At 45.3% G+C, this 17,063-nt stretch overlaps 1 protein-coding gene across 1 annotated transcript in view; it reads left to right on the forward strand.

Moving 5' to 3' along the window:
* The window catches only part of LOC138657439 (zinc finger protein 271-like), a 74,361-nt gene that overhangs the window by 40,116 nt on the left and 17,182 nt on the right, over positions 1-17,063 (forward strand). Inside the window, exons 4-6 of the mRNA XM_069745231.1 lie at positions 587-710; positions 3,077-3,174; positions 3,297-3,414. Of these exons, the coding sequence (XP_069601332.1) occupies positions 587-710; positions 3,077-3,174; positions 3,297-3,414 (340 nt within the window). The remainder of the gene's footprint in view (positions 1-586; positions 711-3,076; positions 3,175-3,296; positions 3,415-17,063) is intronic.

Below are 17,063 nucleotides of genomic sequence, written 5' to 3' on the forward strand. Positions count from 1 at the left end.
TTATACAGGACTGGGGGATTCTGGGTGATGAGCGGAGAGGTGACTGCTGGGACATTATACAGGACTGGAGGATTCTGGGTGATGAGCGGAGAGGTGACTGCTGGGACATTATACAGCACTGGAGGATTCTGGGTGATGAGCGGAGAGGTGACTGCTGGGACATTATACAGCACTGGAGGATTCTGGGTGATGAGCGGAGAGGTGACTGCTGGGACATTATACAGCACTGGAGGATTCTGGGTGATGAGCGGAGAGGTGACTGCTGGGACATTATACAGCACTGGAGGATTCTGGGTGATGAGCGGAGAGGTGACTGCTGGGACATTATACAGGACTGGAGGATTCTGGGTGATGAGCGGAGAGGTGACTGCTGGGACATTATACAGGACTGGAGGATTCTGGGTGATGAGCGGAGAGGTGACTGCTGGGACATTATACAGGACTGGAGGATTCTGGGTGATGAGCGGAGAGGTGACTGCTGGGACATTATACAGCACTGGAGGATTCTGGGTGATGAGCGGAGAGGTGACTGCTGGGACATTATACAGCACTGGAGGATTCTGGGTGATGACGGTGTCGTTGTCAGGTTCCTATAAGGTGTCAGGACGTCGCTGTCTATCTCTCCATGGAGGAGTGGGAGTATCTAGAAGGACACCAGGATCGGTACCAGGATGTGATGATGGAGGAGCTCCGGCCTCTTACACCACGAGGTGAGAGGCTCCTTGTTGGCTCCGGTGGATGTGATGACGTCTCTCCGGCGTCGTCCTATAATAGATGAGTTTTCTCCAGATTTGCTCCGGTTTTCTCTACATTTTCTCCATCTGACAACAGCTTTCATTTCCTGATTATTTTCTTCTGATCTGTCAGTCGCATTTTCTCCGCTGTTGTTTCGTCTTCATCAGTCTCGAGTCTTCGTCCTCGGCGGCTTCTTACAGAATCTTTCTCCGTCCTTAGAGCCTCGGTCACATTTTCTCTGCAGATGTCCCGTCCTTCTGTCCGTTCTGTCCTGTGAGTTCTTTCCCTAAGTCTGTCGTGGATTGTTACTCAGCAGAGTTGGGGTTAATTTACAGGTGATTTTCCCCCTAATCCGCTGTCGCTCGTCCGTCCCTCGGAATCTCATCATCGGTCGTGGTCGGCGTCCGGCTCCTCCTTCTTGGCTGACACTTGTGCCCTATGGGAAATAAGATATGCAAATTTCCTCTCCCCAGATACAGAGAAGGGTCTCTAGCGCCTCCTATAGGACGCAGCAATCCCAGAAATCAATATCAATGTTTCAGCCTCATCCTGATGGGGCAAATTTCCATTTTTGCAGTTTTTCCTCCTCTTCTTCCATAAGACATAACATTCTTATTTTCCATCCACAGACATTTGAGATCTTGTGTTTTTTTGCATCATAGATTTTTCATTTTACCGTATAATGAGCTGAAAAACAGGAAAAAAATCCTGATGCAGTGAAACAATTAATAAAAAAAATTAATTTCTACATTTATTTTTTGTTTTTTTCTCGGCATTTATTGGGCGGTAAGAACAACCTCGCTGCGATTTTCTGGGTCAGTTATGGTGACACCAATCTTGTGTGTGGTTTTATATATTTTCTGGATTATAATATCAGCCATTTCCCTGAGGTCATATCCATCTCTAATGCTGAGCTGGCTGTCAGTCAGTGCCGGCTCTAATGCTGAGCTGGCTGTCAGTCAGTGCCGGCTCTAATGCTGAGCTGGCTGTCAGTCAGTGCCGGGGCCGCGGTAACAGCCGCCGCTGTCTATACACTGAGCGGTGACTGTAGCTGCTTCAGCTGAAACTTTATGACTGGAAGCCGAACGCTGCTGAGTGGGTCTAAAGTTAATTTCCTCTCACTGCTGACACCGGACAGGTTCAATATGTTATTAACCTGCCGGTTAACCCCATGTCTGCAGGTTATTACCATTATTTTACATGACAGGTTCCCTTTAAATGTCGCTGTCAGCAGCGGTGAAGTGGTGAAAGTGCAGGAATCTGAGCTCACTCCACAGACGCGCACCTGGCATCCTCTATGCATGAACATAGGATATCAGGAAGGGGTTAACGAGCTTTATCACATGACGTCAGAATGCACGGACGGGGTGTCCTAGCCTCAAGGGATAAACTACAGCAAAATGTCAGGGGGTCCGCTCTTCCTCTTCAAAGGGTCTGACTATAACGATATAAGAGGGATGGTGACGCAGGTGTTTCCCCCGCAGGGACATCGGGCCGCACAATGGTGATAATAATCAGTGTAAGTCTCCCGTAAAGGGTTGTTCGTTCAGTACAATATGTATTATGGGGCTTTGTGGAATCTGACCAGACAATCTCTCCTTGGCTCCCCGTGTTCATCAGTAAGCGCCCATGACCCCGGTGTCTGCTCTCTAGTTGTGCTTTCTGCACATTGATCGGCACTAAACGCTGTGTACCGGGGGCTCCCCACAACACCGTCCTCCCGCGCACTTGCTGCCTGTTTTACTCTTTATATTGAGGCAGATGTTGAGATTTCTCTCTTTAACAAAGAATAAAAACGCAGTAATTCGTCTATTAATAGGAGGACGGCAGGTTCTCTCCTTTTAGTGATCCCAGAGGATCCTGTCCAGGATGGAGGCCGTGTCCTCATGGTGACGTCATGAGCTCTCAGAAAGCAATCACTGGTAAATGGTAACCGTCCTTCCCCCAATCTCCATAACGGTGAATTAGGAGACAAGAAACCGCTGGATAGAAATGTGGAGCTTTCTCCAGCTCCTCTGTGGTTCCATCCCTGGTGGAGGGAAACTTGGAGAAGTTGTGTTTCTTAGTGCGGTTCCTCCATCTGACTGACAAGGGTCTTCTCTGTCCCTCTCCTCAGGGTCCTCATTCTCCGAGTGCAGAGCAGAGAGCATTAGGCTTTGGCCTCGCTGATTATCACTTCATACTTGAGGCCACAATGTGCTGGGACCTCGGTACCGGTGGTGAGGACCACAACAATGTAATTTAGTCCCTGATACATAAACCTAGAATTACCGGTTGTGAGAGACGTCTCATATATAGACAGATACACGGCAGGTGATGTATTCAGTCTGTGTCTCCACAGATGAATCCAGGAGGAGGAATCCACCAGAGAGATGTCCCCGTCCTCTGTATCCCCAGGACTGTCCGGAGGAGAATCACAACATCCCGGAGGATCATCAGGTAGACGGTGCTGAGCCCTGTACCGGATCTGTATATGGGGGGACATTTCTGATCGAGGTCATAGAGGTCACAGATTTTGGTGGTTTTTTGTATTGTGTTAATTGTTACATCTGATATATCAGGAGGAAGATCCGACTAAGAATAAAGTGAAGGAAGAGACAGAAGAAGAAGCGATGACGAGGGGAGATCAGCCGTGTGTGAGTGACGGGAAGGAGGAGATTCCGGGAGATGTTTCCACAGGTATGTAATAATGACCGATGTGTGATGATGATGACCTGCATGCGATGAGGATGACCTGCATGCGATGAGGATGATGAGCAACGGCTGATGATGAGCAACGTGTAATAATAATGACTGGCGTGTGATGATCATTTCCAGCATGTGATAATGACGACCGGCATATGATGAATATGACCGACGTGTGATAATGATATCCGGCATGTGATGATGTCCAGCGCGTGATGATGATGACAATGACTGACGTGTAAGTTCCGGACTGGACCAAAGGAACCCAGTAGATGTAGTGTATATGGACTTTTCAAAAGCTTTTGATACGGTGCCACACAAAAGGTTGATACATAAAATGAGAATAATGGGGATAGGGGAAAATATGTGTAAGTGGGTTGAGAGCTGGCTCAGGGATAGGAAACAAAGGATGGTTATTAATGGAGCACACTCGGACTGGGTAGCGGTTAGCAGTGGGGTACCACAGGGGTGAGTATTGGGCCCTCTTCTTTTTAACATATTTATTAATGACCTTGTAGGGGGCATTCAGAGTAGAATTTCAATATTTGCAGATGACACTAAACTCTGTAGGGTAATCAATACAGAGGAGGACAATTTTATATTACAGGATGATTTATGTAAACTAGAAGCTTGGGCTGATAAATGGCAAATGAGCTTTAATGGGGATAAATGTAAGGTCATGCACTTGGGTAGAAGTAATAAGATGTATAATTATGTGCTTAATTCTAAAACTCTGGGCAAAACCGTCAATTAAAAAGACCTGGGTGTATGGGTGGATGACAAACTCACATTTAGTGGCCAGTGTCAGGCAGCTGCTACAAAGGCAAATAAAATAATGGGATGCATTAAAAGAGGCATAGATGCTCATGAGGAGAACATAATTTTACCTCTATACAAGTCACTTGTTCGACCACACTTAGAATACTGTGCACAGTTCTGGTCTCCGGTGTATAAGAAAGACATAGCTGAACTGGAGCGGGTGCAGAGAAGAGCGACCAAGGTTATTAGAGGACTGGGGGGTCTGCAATACCAAGATAGGTATTACACTTGGGGCTATTTAGTTTGGAAAAACGAAGACTTAGGGGTGATCTTATGTTAATGTATAAATATATGAGGGGACAGTACAAAGACCTTTCTGATGATCTTTTTAATCATAGACCTGAGACAGGGACAAGGGGGCATCCTCTACGTCTGGAGGAAAAAAGGTTTAAGCATAATAACAGACGCGGATTCTTTACTGTAAGAGCAGTGAGACTATGGAACTCTCTGCCGTATGATGTTGTAATGAGTGATTCATTACTTAAATTCAAGAGGGGACTGGATACCTTTCTGGAAAAGTATAATGTTACAGGGTATATACACTAGATTCCTTGATAGGGCGTTGATCCAGGGAACTAGTCTGATTGTCGTATGTGGAGTCGGGAAGGAATTTTTTACCCTTCGCCACGACAGCACCCCACATGAGAGAGAGGGATCCGCCCATAGGAACAGGAAACCTACAGAATAAAAGGAGGCGGTCCCCTCTCCTCCTCAGTTTAGGTTTCCTGTTCCTATAGGAATCCCAGCTTACCCTACAGATGAAGGATCCTGGGCCATGCACCCGCCTGCGTCGGTCTCTGTGGGAACGGCAGGGGCTGCGGTTCCAGAAGCAGCGACGGGGGAGCCACTGTGTTCAGCCTCCCCCCCCCGTCTGATCGACGTCCATGGTCCGGGTCCGGTCACCGCTGGTCCGCCCGGATCCATGAGGGCGCGCGCGCTCAAGCGGTCGGCTAAGTGAGCACAGCCACCGCATGGAGAGAGGAGCGGCGCGTCTAACCCGGAAGTCGCTGGAGCACTTCCGGGTTCAGGCCGGGGAGGCAGGAGATTCGGCGCCAGATTCAAAAGCTGCAGCGCTAGTGTCGGCCGGTGTGTGTATGTGAGTATGGCTTCACCGGCCGACGAAACGCACCTTGCTGTGACAGAGCGCTCTCCTAGTAAGGAGAAAAGCGCCAAGAGCAGCATTAAAGATGGTGGTCGACAGGAGCGATCTTCCACCAAACAGAAAGATCCCTCAAAGAATCCGCCTCCAGATCCGGTACCTGTCAGCTTCTCTGGGTGAGTTTAAAGATATCCTCTACCCATATGCTGATATATGTTCCTCCTGTGTCCCCTTCCTTTAGTCTAGGAAAAAGGCACACAAGTCCAAGCACAAAGAGTGTGCTTTATGTATACAGCCCCTACCAGATTCTTATATGAAGAGGTTATGCTCGGATTGCATCATGTTAACCCTGCGTCAGGAAAACATAATGACCCCATCTGACGTCAGAGCCATGATTCGGGAAGAGATGCAAGGGTTAACGCAGGCTGGTAGCACCAGGTCCCGCCAACCTAGCAAGTCCCCATCTCCAGAAAGTCCAGAGTCAGAGGGGATGCATAAATCCTCTGATGAATCAGAATCCCAGCCGAGTTCATCCAAAGATGAGGGGGGGCTGTGTCTGCCTAACAGCAGTGTGGACGGCTTGGTAAAAGCGGTCAGAAACACGATGGGGTGCCCTGATGAGAAAGGGAAAAAATCAGCTCAGGACATCATGTTCGCGGGGTTAGGACAAAGGAAACGTAGATCCTTCCCCGTAGTTACCACCGTTAAGGAATTAATTAAGAAGGAGTGGGATAGACAGAGCACAAGAGGTTTTTTTACCATCGTCCTCTAAAAGAAGATATCCCTTCAGTGATGAGGAGCTGAATTCTTGGTCAAAGGTGCCAAAAGTAGATGCTGCTGTTGCCTCAACCTCCAAGCAATCGGTCTTACCAGTTGAGGATTCGGGGATGCTAACTGACCCATTGGACCGTAAAGCAGAGGCCTTGCTTAAAAAGTCTTGGGAGACCAATACAGGGGCATTCCGGCCAGCCATCTCTGCTACCTGTACGGCGAGATCGCTGTTAGTCTGGATGTAACAACTGGAGGAGCAGATCAGAGGTAGAACTGCAAGAGACTCCATTCTACCAAAGATCCCTCTGATGAAGGAGGCTGTAGCATTCCTGGCAGACGCCTCAGTAGATTCGCTACGCCTAGCAGCCAGGTCAGCCGGCCTAGTAAATACAGCTCGGCGAGCACTCTGGTTGAAGAACTGGAAAGGGAACGCATAAGCAAAAGCAAAACTGTGTGCGCTCCCCTGCCAGGGTGAGTTCCTGTTTGGGAAGGACTCTGGATGAGCTCTTAAATAAAGCAGGAGAACGGAAGAAGGGTTTTCCTAACCAATATCTTCCGTCTTACAGGAGAGCATTCAAGAGACGACCCTTTACTAGAAGACCGTTTGAGCAAAGGGATCGCTGGGAGACGAAAGATCCTAAACAAAAAGGAGCTCTGTTTAGCGGATCCTACAATTCGAAACGTGGCAAGTACCGCTAACCTTGAAGTGGGCGGCAGGCTAAAATTTTTCCTATCCAAATGGGAACATATAACATCCAGCCGTTGGATTCTGGACATTATAAGAGATGGTCTAAAATTAGAATTTATTAGAATCCCTTGGGATTCTTTTTTAATGACCTCACCAAGGGGACAAGAACAACAAGAGGCTCTCGAGTCCGAGATCCTATCTCTTCTATCTAAAAAAGTGTTGGTTGAGGTTCCCCAAGATCAAAAAGGGAAGGGATTCTACTCCCCTTTGTTTTTGATCAAGAAACCAGATGGTTCATTCAGAACCATCATTAATCTCAAAAAATTAAATTCCTTTTTGCGTGGTCATACTTTTAAAATGGAATCCATTAGTTCTGCCATCAAGGTTTTGTTTCCTAGGTGTGTCATGGCCGGAATAGACTTAAAAGATGCCTATTATCATCTTCCCATACATGCCGAACACCAGCAGTACCTAAGGGTAGCAGTCATCCTGGCAGGACAGGTTCGTCACTTTCAGTATGTAGCAATGCCCTTTGGGCTTTCCATGGCTCCCCGTATCTTTACAAAGGTGATACTAGAAGTAATGGCTCACTTACGCCAGCAGAACACTCTCATAATACCCTACCTGGATGATTTTCTTGTTATAGGAAATTCCATAACCCAATGTGAAATACGATTATCTAATGCGATCTCATCCCTGCAGGAATTAGGTTGGATCGTGAATTACGAAAAATCCAGACTGAATCCAGACACCATCCAGATATTTCTAGGAATTCAATTAGATTCAGTAAGTCAGAAAAGTTTCCTTCCGCAATCAAAGAGAATAATTATACAATCAAAGGTGTCAGAGGCAATGTCAAAACCCTGCATGACCCTGAGGAAGGCCATGTCCTTGCTAGGATCACTATCCTCATGTATACCAGCTGTACCGTGGGCTCAATATCATACCCGTCAATTGCAGTATGAAATATTGTCTATCCAAGGAAAGGTACGACATTTAGAGAGTAAAATTACTCTTTCTAGAGACGTGATTAAATCCCTAAGCTGGTGGTTAGACATGGATCACCTTTCAAGAGGTGTACCATGGATGATAAATCCCTCTAAAATGATTATCATTGACGCCAGCCCTGTGGGTTGGGGTGCACATATGGAGGATAGTCTGGTCCAAAACACCTGGAATCAGGCGGAGATAATGTGTTCTTCAAATTGGAAAGAATTGAAAGCGGTAGAATATGCCCTAAGTCATTTTCTTCCACAGGTTCAGGGAACACATGTAAGCGTTCTTTTGGACAATTCCACCACAGTGGCGTACATAAACCGTCAGGGAGGTACACGATCAGGAACCCTGATGAACGTAGCAGCAAACATCCTCCAGTTGGCAGAATTTCATCTCCCATCCTTAACAGCCCTGCACATCAAGGGGGCAGAAAACATCAAAGCAGACTACCTCAGTCGAAACACGCTACGTCAAGGAGAATGGACTTTAAACAGGGACATATTCAGGATGATAATAAAATCATGGGGCGTACCCCAAATAGACCTGTTCGCCACAAGGGGCAACAGACAGGTAAAAAGGTTTGCTTCCCTGAACCTCATGGATCACCCAGACATGCTGGACTCTCTTCACCATCCTTGGGGGTTCGAACTAGCATACGCCTTTCCTCCGATGTCTCTGATACCTCTAGTGATCAGGAAGATCAGGAGGGACCAAGCCAGAGTAATCCTGATTGCGCCCTTCTGGCCAAAAAGACCATGGTTCTCGTGTCTCCAAAGCATGTCTCTATGCGATCCATGGATCCTTCCTTTACACAAGGAACTACTGTCCCAGGGGCCATTTTTCCACCCGCAAGTGAAAGGTCTTCACTTGACGGCGTGGAATTTGAGAGGCAGTTGTTAAAATCTAGGGGGTTCTCGGAACAACTAGTTAACACCCTATTGTTGAGTAGGAAAAGATCTACCACCCTATTATACAGTAGGGTATGGAAGAAATTCTTAAATTTTCATACAACACCATTCACTAAACAAATTCCGGTAGTGCCTATTCTAGAATTCCTACAAAGAGGTAGAGAATTAGGTCTATCGGTAAACACCCTGAGGGTTCAAGTCTCAGCTTTAGGAGCCCTATATGGAGACAACATAGCAGCTAACAAATGGGTCGCTAGATTTATTAAATCCTGTGAGCGTTGCAATCCGGTCCATATTCCCCGTCTACCTCCGTGGGATTTAAATTTAGTTTTAGAGGCCTTAACTGGCTCCCCATTTGAGCCATTAGATTCCATACCTCTAAAGATCCTAACATACAGAGTCGCCCTATTGGTAGCGCTAACCTCAGCTAGAAGGGTTAGTGACATCCAGGCCCTATCGGTTGACCCGCCTTTCCTAATGGTATTTCAGGATAGAATTGTCTTAAAGCCTGACCCCTCATACCTCCCTAAGGTAGCATCCATCTATCACAGATCTCAGGAGATATTTTTGCCTTCCTTTTTTGATACACCTGTAAACCCAGAACAACATACATTGCACACCTTAGATGTCAGAAGAGCCATCCTGACATATATAGAGAGGTCTCAGGCATGGAGGCAGAGTGGGGCTCTGCTTATCTCCTTTCAGGGCTGCAAGAAAGGACATGGGGTCACAAAAGCTACCATTTCTCGATGGATCAGAGAAGCCATCTGTCTGGCCTACACATCGAAGGGCGAAATCCCGCCAGTGGGGATAAAGGCGCATTCTACGCGAGCCATGGCTTCCTCTTGGGCGGAGCAAGCAGATGTACCGATCCACTTAATATGTAAGGCCGCAACCTGGTCCACACCTTCTACCTTCTACAACCATTACAGACTTGACCTGTCTACTTCCTCTGATCTGACTTTTGGTAGAGCTGTCCTTAGTACAGTAATCCCACCCAAAAAATGACTCTCTGAAAGTCTCTCATGTGGGGTGCTGTCGTGGCGAAGGGTAAAAAGCCGGATTACGTACCGGTAATGCTCTTTTAATGAGTCCACGACAGCACCCATGTATTACCCTCCCTAAAATTTGCACAGCTCTATCTTTTAAGTTCACAAGTAATGGTTGTATAGAGTTAAGAAATTTATATACTAAATAAGAATGAATACTAACACTTTTGCGGTTCCCTTTTTATACTCTGTAAACTAAACTGAGGAGGAGAGGGGACCGCCTCCTTTTATTCTGTAGGTTTCCTGTTCCTATGGGCGGATTCCTCTCTCTCATGTGGGGTGCTGTCGTGGACTCATTAAAAGAGCATTACCGGTACGTAATCCGGCTTTTTTCCCCAATGTGGAGCTTACTCTTTGCCACATGGTTTTTTTTTGCCTTCCTCTGGATCAACATGTTAGGGCAAGTTAGGTTAGGCTATGGGTTGAACTAGATGGACTTAAAGTCTTCCTTCAACCTTAATAACTATGTAACTATGTGATGATGATGTCCGACATGTGAGTATGATGACCTGCGTGTGATGATGATGAACGGCATGCAATGAGGATGATGAACGGCATGCAATGAGGATGATGAGCAACGTCTGATGATGAGCAGCGTGTGATGATGATGACCGACGTGTGATGATGATGAACGGCATGTGATGATGATGACCGGTGTGTGATATCGTGTGGCGTCTCTGGTGCAGTGAAGCTTTATCCGCTGTCCACATCACAGCAGAAGCGTCCGGTGATGGCGCGGCTGCTCCTGTAGAGTCCGGCGGTGCACCGATGAATAATGGATCCGCCTTCACACCTCTTCTTAATGATTTAGGAAGCACAGATTTAGTTTTCCTTTACCTTTGTTAATATTCCTTCCATCATTTCCGTCCATATTTTTCTTCCACAAGTCCCGTGCTGCCATATAAATGACTGAGCTTGTGATTCAGACGGAACCTCTGATGGAAGATTCCCTATAATAAGGCAGATAGGGACACTGTGGATGCCATAGAACCGGTGATCCGGCGGTGTCAAACGTGCATGAAAGTGATGTTGGCCACAGTTTTGTGCATCTTTGAAGAGACGGACAACGCTGAACAAAGGCTAGACAGTAACTGTGCTGCTTCATTAGTGATTGGATACCTCGAGGTTTCGTCTGGATCACGTATTTTGTATATTTAGAGGGAAACCCCGATGTAAGTGCTCAGTGTAGAGTGCAGGATAAATGTGAATCAAAATGGTTTTTAAAATGTTCCCAATAAAAGCTTCATCTCAGTTCACTCCCGAATCCAAATACCTCTTCCTCCTGAGCCCCATATTGTGCTTAAACCGCAGTTAGCGTCTATATATTTGGCAATTCTGTAACAAGTAGAGACTGCTTAATTTACAGGGTGGGCGTCTCCAGAAGCGCAAGCTGGGCATAATGTATGGGCACTACAATGTACAGGCACTGCAAGGTACTGGCAGTACAATGTCCTGGGTGCTACAATGTACTGGGCATAACGCACTTGGCATTACAATATATGGGCACTACAATGTACTGGGCACTAAATTATATGAGCACTACAATGACTGGCACTGCATTATATGTGTACTGCAATATATTGGACTCTATAATGTACTAGGCACTGCGATGTACGAGCACTTCAACGCACTAAGCACTACAATATATGGGCACTACAATATCCTTCACTCTATAATGTACTGGGCCCGATTATGTACTGGGCACTACAATCTACTGGGTGCTACAATGTACTGGGCACTACAGTGTACTGGGCATAATGTACTGGGCATTACAACATACTGGGCACTACAATGGCATATTTGCATTTTCACTTAGCAACATCCACTGCTCCTTGTTTGTGGAGAACACCCATGGAGTCAATTACATCACTGAACCTGTGGATAAATTCTCAGAGGGGTGAAATTTCAAAAATGGGGTCACTGGAGGGGAATTCTGCTCTTCTAGCACTTATGGGTTCTGTATATGGAGTCCGCAAACTATTCTAGGAAAATCTGCGCTCCAGGAGGGAAATAACACTTCTTTCCTCCCAAGTCTCACCGTGTGGCTACGCAGTACTGCACAGCATCATATGGGATATTTCCACGTTCAGCAGAAATTGTGTAACAAATGTGGTCATTTCTACCGATTTCCCCTTGTGAAAATGTAAAATCTGGGGCTGAAACAACAATATAATGGTAAAAATGTAACTTTTTCTCCACAGTTCAATGTATAACATTTTGTGAAACCATATCTCTAGATATATTCCTTGAGGGGTCTAGTTTTCAAATTGCGCTGCAAAAGTCAAATGGTTCTCCTTCCTTTCTGAGCCCCACCATGCGCCCATACAGTAGTTTCCCCCCACATATGGGGTAACGGCGTACTTAGGAGAAATTGTACAACAAATTTTATGGTGCATTTTCTGCTATTACTTTTGTGAACATTACAAGTTTGGAGCTAAAGCAACATTTTTTGTGGTGCAAAAATTAAAATGTGTATTTTTTTCCTTCCACATTTCATTAATTCCTGTGAAGAACCGGAAGGGTAATAAACCTCTTGAATGTGGTTTTCAGCACCTTGAGGGGTGCAGTTTTTCGAATGGTGTCACTTTTGGTATTATCTGTCACATAGGCCCCTCAGTCACTTCAAATGTGAGGTGGTCTCTAAATTAATAAGGTTTTGTAAATTTTGTTGGAAAAAAAGAGAAATTGCTCATAAACTTTTAACCCTTATAACTTCCTAACAAAAAAATGATGTTTCAAAAACGATTTTGATGTAAAGTAGACATGTGGGAAATGTTATTTATGAACTACTTTTGGTTATTGAACTATATGGTTTAAGGGGATAAAAAATTTGTAAACTCCGAAATACTCTTAATTTTTGTTGTCAAATTTTTGATATTTTCATAAATAAACGCAAATAATAACGACCACAATTTACCACAAACATGAAGTACAATATGTCACAGAAAACAATCTCGGAATCAGTGGGACGTGTGGAAGCTCCAGAGTTATCACATAAAGTGACACTGGTCAGAATGCGGCTCGGTCATTAACATAAGTAACTTACAACGTGGCTTGGTCCTAAGGAGTTAATGTTCCTTCAGAGCTATTGAAGTCTTCTAAGGTTTCCTGTCCTGCCCTTCGGCATACTGAGGACATGATTACGGTGGCTGGAGCTCGGCTACTCGCGGATGTACGGTCACCTTTGTGACTAGTCAATCTCATTTGCATACAGTAATGAAATATTAAAACTCCATTTTTAATTGCATGGACACTTTTCTACACTAAGAGCAAGATAGGAAGCTTGAGAGAGTGAAATGGCACTGGTGGTATATTGAGGGGTAAATCCTGATGGCGGGGTCCCTTTAAGAACTATTTATTGTCTAATCTCTGCCACCCCCGATTGTGCCAATGTCACCAGTGTATAAGTGTTCCTCACTTTACCTGTCATTGTGCTAATGTTATAGTTACATAGAATTTAACCCCTTTACCCCCAAGGGTGGTTTGCACGTTAATGACCGGGCCAATTTTTACAATTCTGACCACTGTCCCTTTATGAGGTTATAACTCTGGAACGCTTCAACGGATCCCGGTGATTCTGACATTGTTTTCTCGTGACATATTGTACTTCATGTTATTGGTCAAATATCTTTGATATTACCTGCATTTATTTGTGAAAAAACTGAAAATTGACGAAAATTTCACAATTTTCCATCTTTGAATTTTTATACCCTTAAATCACAGAGATATGTCACACAAAATACTTAATAAGTAACATTTCCCACATGTCTACTTTACATCAGCGCAATTTTGGAACCAACATTTTTTTTGTTAGGAAGTTATATGGTTAAAAGTTGACCAGCAATTTCTCATTTTTACAACACCATTTTTTTTAGGGGCCACATCACATTTGAAGTCACTCTGAGGGGTCTATATGGTAGACAATACCCAAGTGTGACACCATTCTAAAAACTACACCCCTAAAGGTGCTCAAAACCACATTCAAGAAGTTTATCAACCCTTCAGGTGCTTCACAGGAATTTTTGAAATGTTTAAAAAAAAAATACACAACTTTTTTTTCACAATAAAATTACTTCAGTTCCAATTTGTTTTATTTTACCAAGGGTAACAGGAGAAATTGGACCCAAAAGTTGTTGTACAATTTGTCCTGAGTACGCTGATACCCCATATGTGGGGGTAAACCACTGTTTGGGCGCATGGCAGAGCTCGGAAGGGAAGGAGCGCTGTTTGACTTTTCAATGCAAAATTGACAGGAATTGAGATGGGACGCCATGTTGTGTTTGGAGAGCCCCTGATGTGCCTAAACATTGAAACCCCCCACAAGTGACACCATTTTGGAAAGTAGACCCCCTAAGGAACTTATCTAGATGTGTGGAGAGCACTTTGACCCACCAAGTGCTGCACAGAAGGTTATAAGGTAGAAACGTAACGTAAAAATAAAAAATCATATTTTTTCACAAAAATGATATTTTCGCCTCCAATTTTTTATAACAATTCCTAAATAAAGAAAAAAATATATATATGTTGTTACAATACATTTCTTTCTGTAAATGAAAAAAACAAACAATAAAAGTACACGTATTTTAGTATCACCACGTTTGTAACGACCCGACCTATAAAACTGTCCCACTAGTTAGCCTCTTCAGTAAACACCGTAAAAAAAAGGCAAAAAACAATGCTTTATTATCATACCGCCGAACAAAAAAAACGCGATCAATAACACTGATATAAATAACCATGACACCCCTGAAAACGCCATCTTGTCTTGCAAAAAACAAGTTGCCATACAGCGTCATCAGCGAAAAAATAAGTTACAGCTCTCAGAATAAATCCATGTAAAAAATTTTTAATATAAAATAGTTTTTATCGTATAAAAGCGCCAAAACATAAAAAATTATACAAATGAGGTATCGCTGTAATCGTACTGACCCGAAGAATAAAACTGCTTTATCCATTTTACCAAACGCGGAACGGTATAAACGCCTCCTCCCAAGAAATTCATGAATAGCTGTTTCTCAGTCTCCCATGACAGCACCACGGAGAGAGGGGATCCGCCCTTCAGGGACAGGAAACCTACAGATAAAAGGGCCGTACCTCTCCCTCGCATCAGTTGGTTTCCTGTCCCTGACGGGGAACCTTCATTGCGGAACCTTCACGAATATGTCTACCAGACAAAGATAAAGGACCAGGGCCGGCCAGTCGGGATCCGGCAGCGAGGAGGCTCCTGCCGTGGCTGATCCGGTACTTGAGGCCGCCACCGCTGGGACTGATGGGTCCTTCAGGGTGAGTGGGGGGGAGCGCCGTCACCCCTCCAGAATGGAGTATGGGGCACCTGGCTTCCCCAGGAGTACACGTGCCGACAGCGTGCACAGTAGGTGCACCAAGATGGCCACCGCCCCGAAAGTAGAGCGCGACTTCTGGGGTGGGCGCATGCGCAGTAGCGCTCCACTCTTTCCCAATGAGCGCAGGAGGAGGGGGGCAGGACCGGAGGTGACGCTGCAGGGCGGCAAATTTTAAAAGGAGACCGATGCAGACAGCTTTTGCCACATACGGTCTCCATGAACATGGAAGGCAGTGACGAGCAGCTCCAAGAGCAGCAGCAGCACCACCAGCTTAAGCAGCAACAACAGAGGCGCCATCATAAACAGCAGGATGGCCCAGCGGAGTAGCTGTTCCAGTAACCGCTCCACGCAGAGCAGCAGATCGGCTGCAGCGAACAAGTCACCATCTATGGATCCCTCGGTCCAGGATCCAGCTCCCCTCCAGAACCGGTACCTGCGATTTCATCTAATGGTGAGTGAACGTCGAGAAAGTCCATCATTGTAATGGAGTTCCTTCTGTTCCCGTAATAGGGAAAGAAGAAGTCGGGGAAAATGAGAAACCGGTGTTGCCCCACTTGTAATAGACCCTTATCAGAATCTTGGGATAAGAAGCTCTGTAGATCATGCATACAAATAATAGTATGTGAGGAGACCCCGGATTTTACTTCTGAACTAAGATCCGCAATTAGATCTGAAGTTCAGAACGCCTTCTCAACCATCACCCAGGGGGAAAAATCAGTAAATAAAGATCCTGTATACTCAGTCTGACCCCTCGTCTTCAGGGGAACTGGATTCAGATGCCTCAGACTCCTCAGCTTCATCCTGGGGTGAAGATAAAGGAGGACGTCACTGCTTTCCCCTAGACGAAGTGGAGGGTCTGGTAAAAGCAGTGAGATCCACCATGGGAATGGAAGACCCCCATCCGGATAGAACAATCCAGAACATAATGATTGGGGGCTTAGGACAGAAGAAACACAGAGTGTTTCCAATAAATCCAAATGTCGAAACACTAATAAAAAAAGAATGGGAAACAACGGATAGGAAAAACTTGTCAGTTCCTTCCCTCAAAAGAAAATACCCCTTTGAGGAGGAGGCATCCACATCCTGGCACAAAGCTCCCCTTTGAAGATATGTGTACGCTTAAGGATCCCCTAGATAAGAAAGCTGACACCCTACTGAAAGGGGCCTGGGAATCAGCGGGGGGAAATCTTAGGCCGGCTATAACTGCAACATGTACCTCCAGATCTCATGGTATGGGTGGATCAACTGGAGAAACAACTGAGGGACACCAAGGAACAAAATCCTGGAATCCCTACCCATGATAACAGGGGCAGCAGCATTCCTAGCGGACTCATCGGCAGATTCAGTCCGTTTAACATCAAAATCGGCAGCACTTTCAGACACGGCCAGGCGAACCCTATTGCTCAAAAGCTGGCCTGGAGACCTTCAAATCAAGCTTAAACTATGCTCAATTCCCTTTGAGGGTAAATATTTGTTTGGTGAAACTTTGGATGATATACTCCAAAAAGCAGGAGATAAAAAGAAAGGATTCCCGAACCTAGGTCCAGCATAATTCCAACGACCCTTTTGGAATAATCTTCTGTACAAACCCCCACAGGAAAAAAATAGATGGGAGGAAGGACGGAAGAAGGACAGGGGATTTCTCTTCGGCAACCCCTCCTGAGATAAAAAAAAAATCCCCCAAGTGACTGTCTTCCCAGGTTGGGGGGGAAGATTAACTTTTTTCCTCCCAGCCTGGGAAAAAATATCAAACAGCCCTTGGATCCTAGGTCTGATCGGATCGGGGTTGAAGATAGATTTCTCCTCCTTTCCCCCTCAAAACTAAGTCATAACTCCCCTAAGGTCTTCAGCAAAGGAACAAAGAGCATTAGAAAACGAGGTCTTAAATTTAGTAAAGAAAGCGGTTCTACAGCGTGTTCCACCTCACGAAATGGGGAAAGGATTTTATTCCCCGCTATCCTTGGTATCAAA

The sequence above is a fragment of the Ranitomeya imitator genome, chromosome 1 (genome assembly GCF_032444005.1).
Source record: "Ranitomeya imitator isolate aRanImi1 chromosome 1, aRanImi1.pri, whole genome shotgun sequence".
In the NCBI taxonomy this organism is placed as follows: domain Eukaryota; kingdom Metazoa; phylum Chordata; class Amphibia; order Anura; family Dendrobatidae; genus Ranitomeya; species Ranitomeya imitator.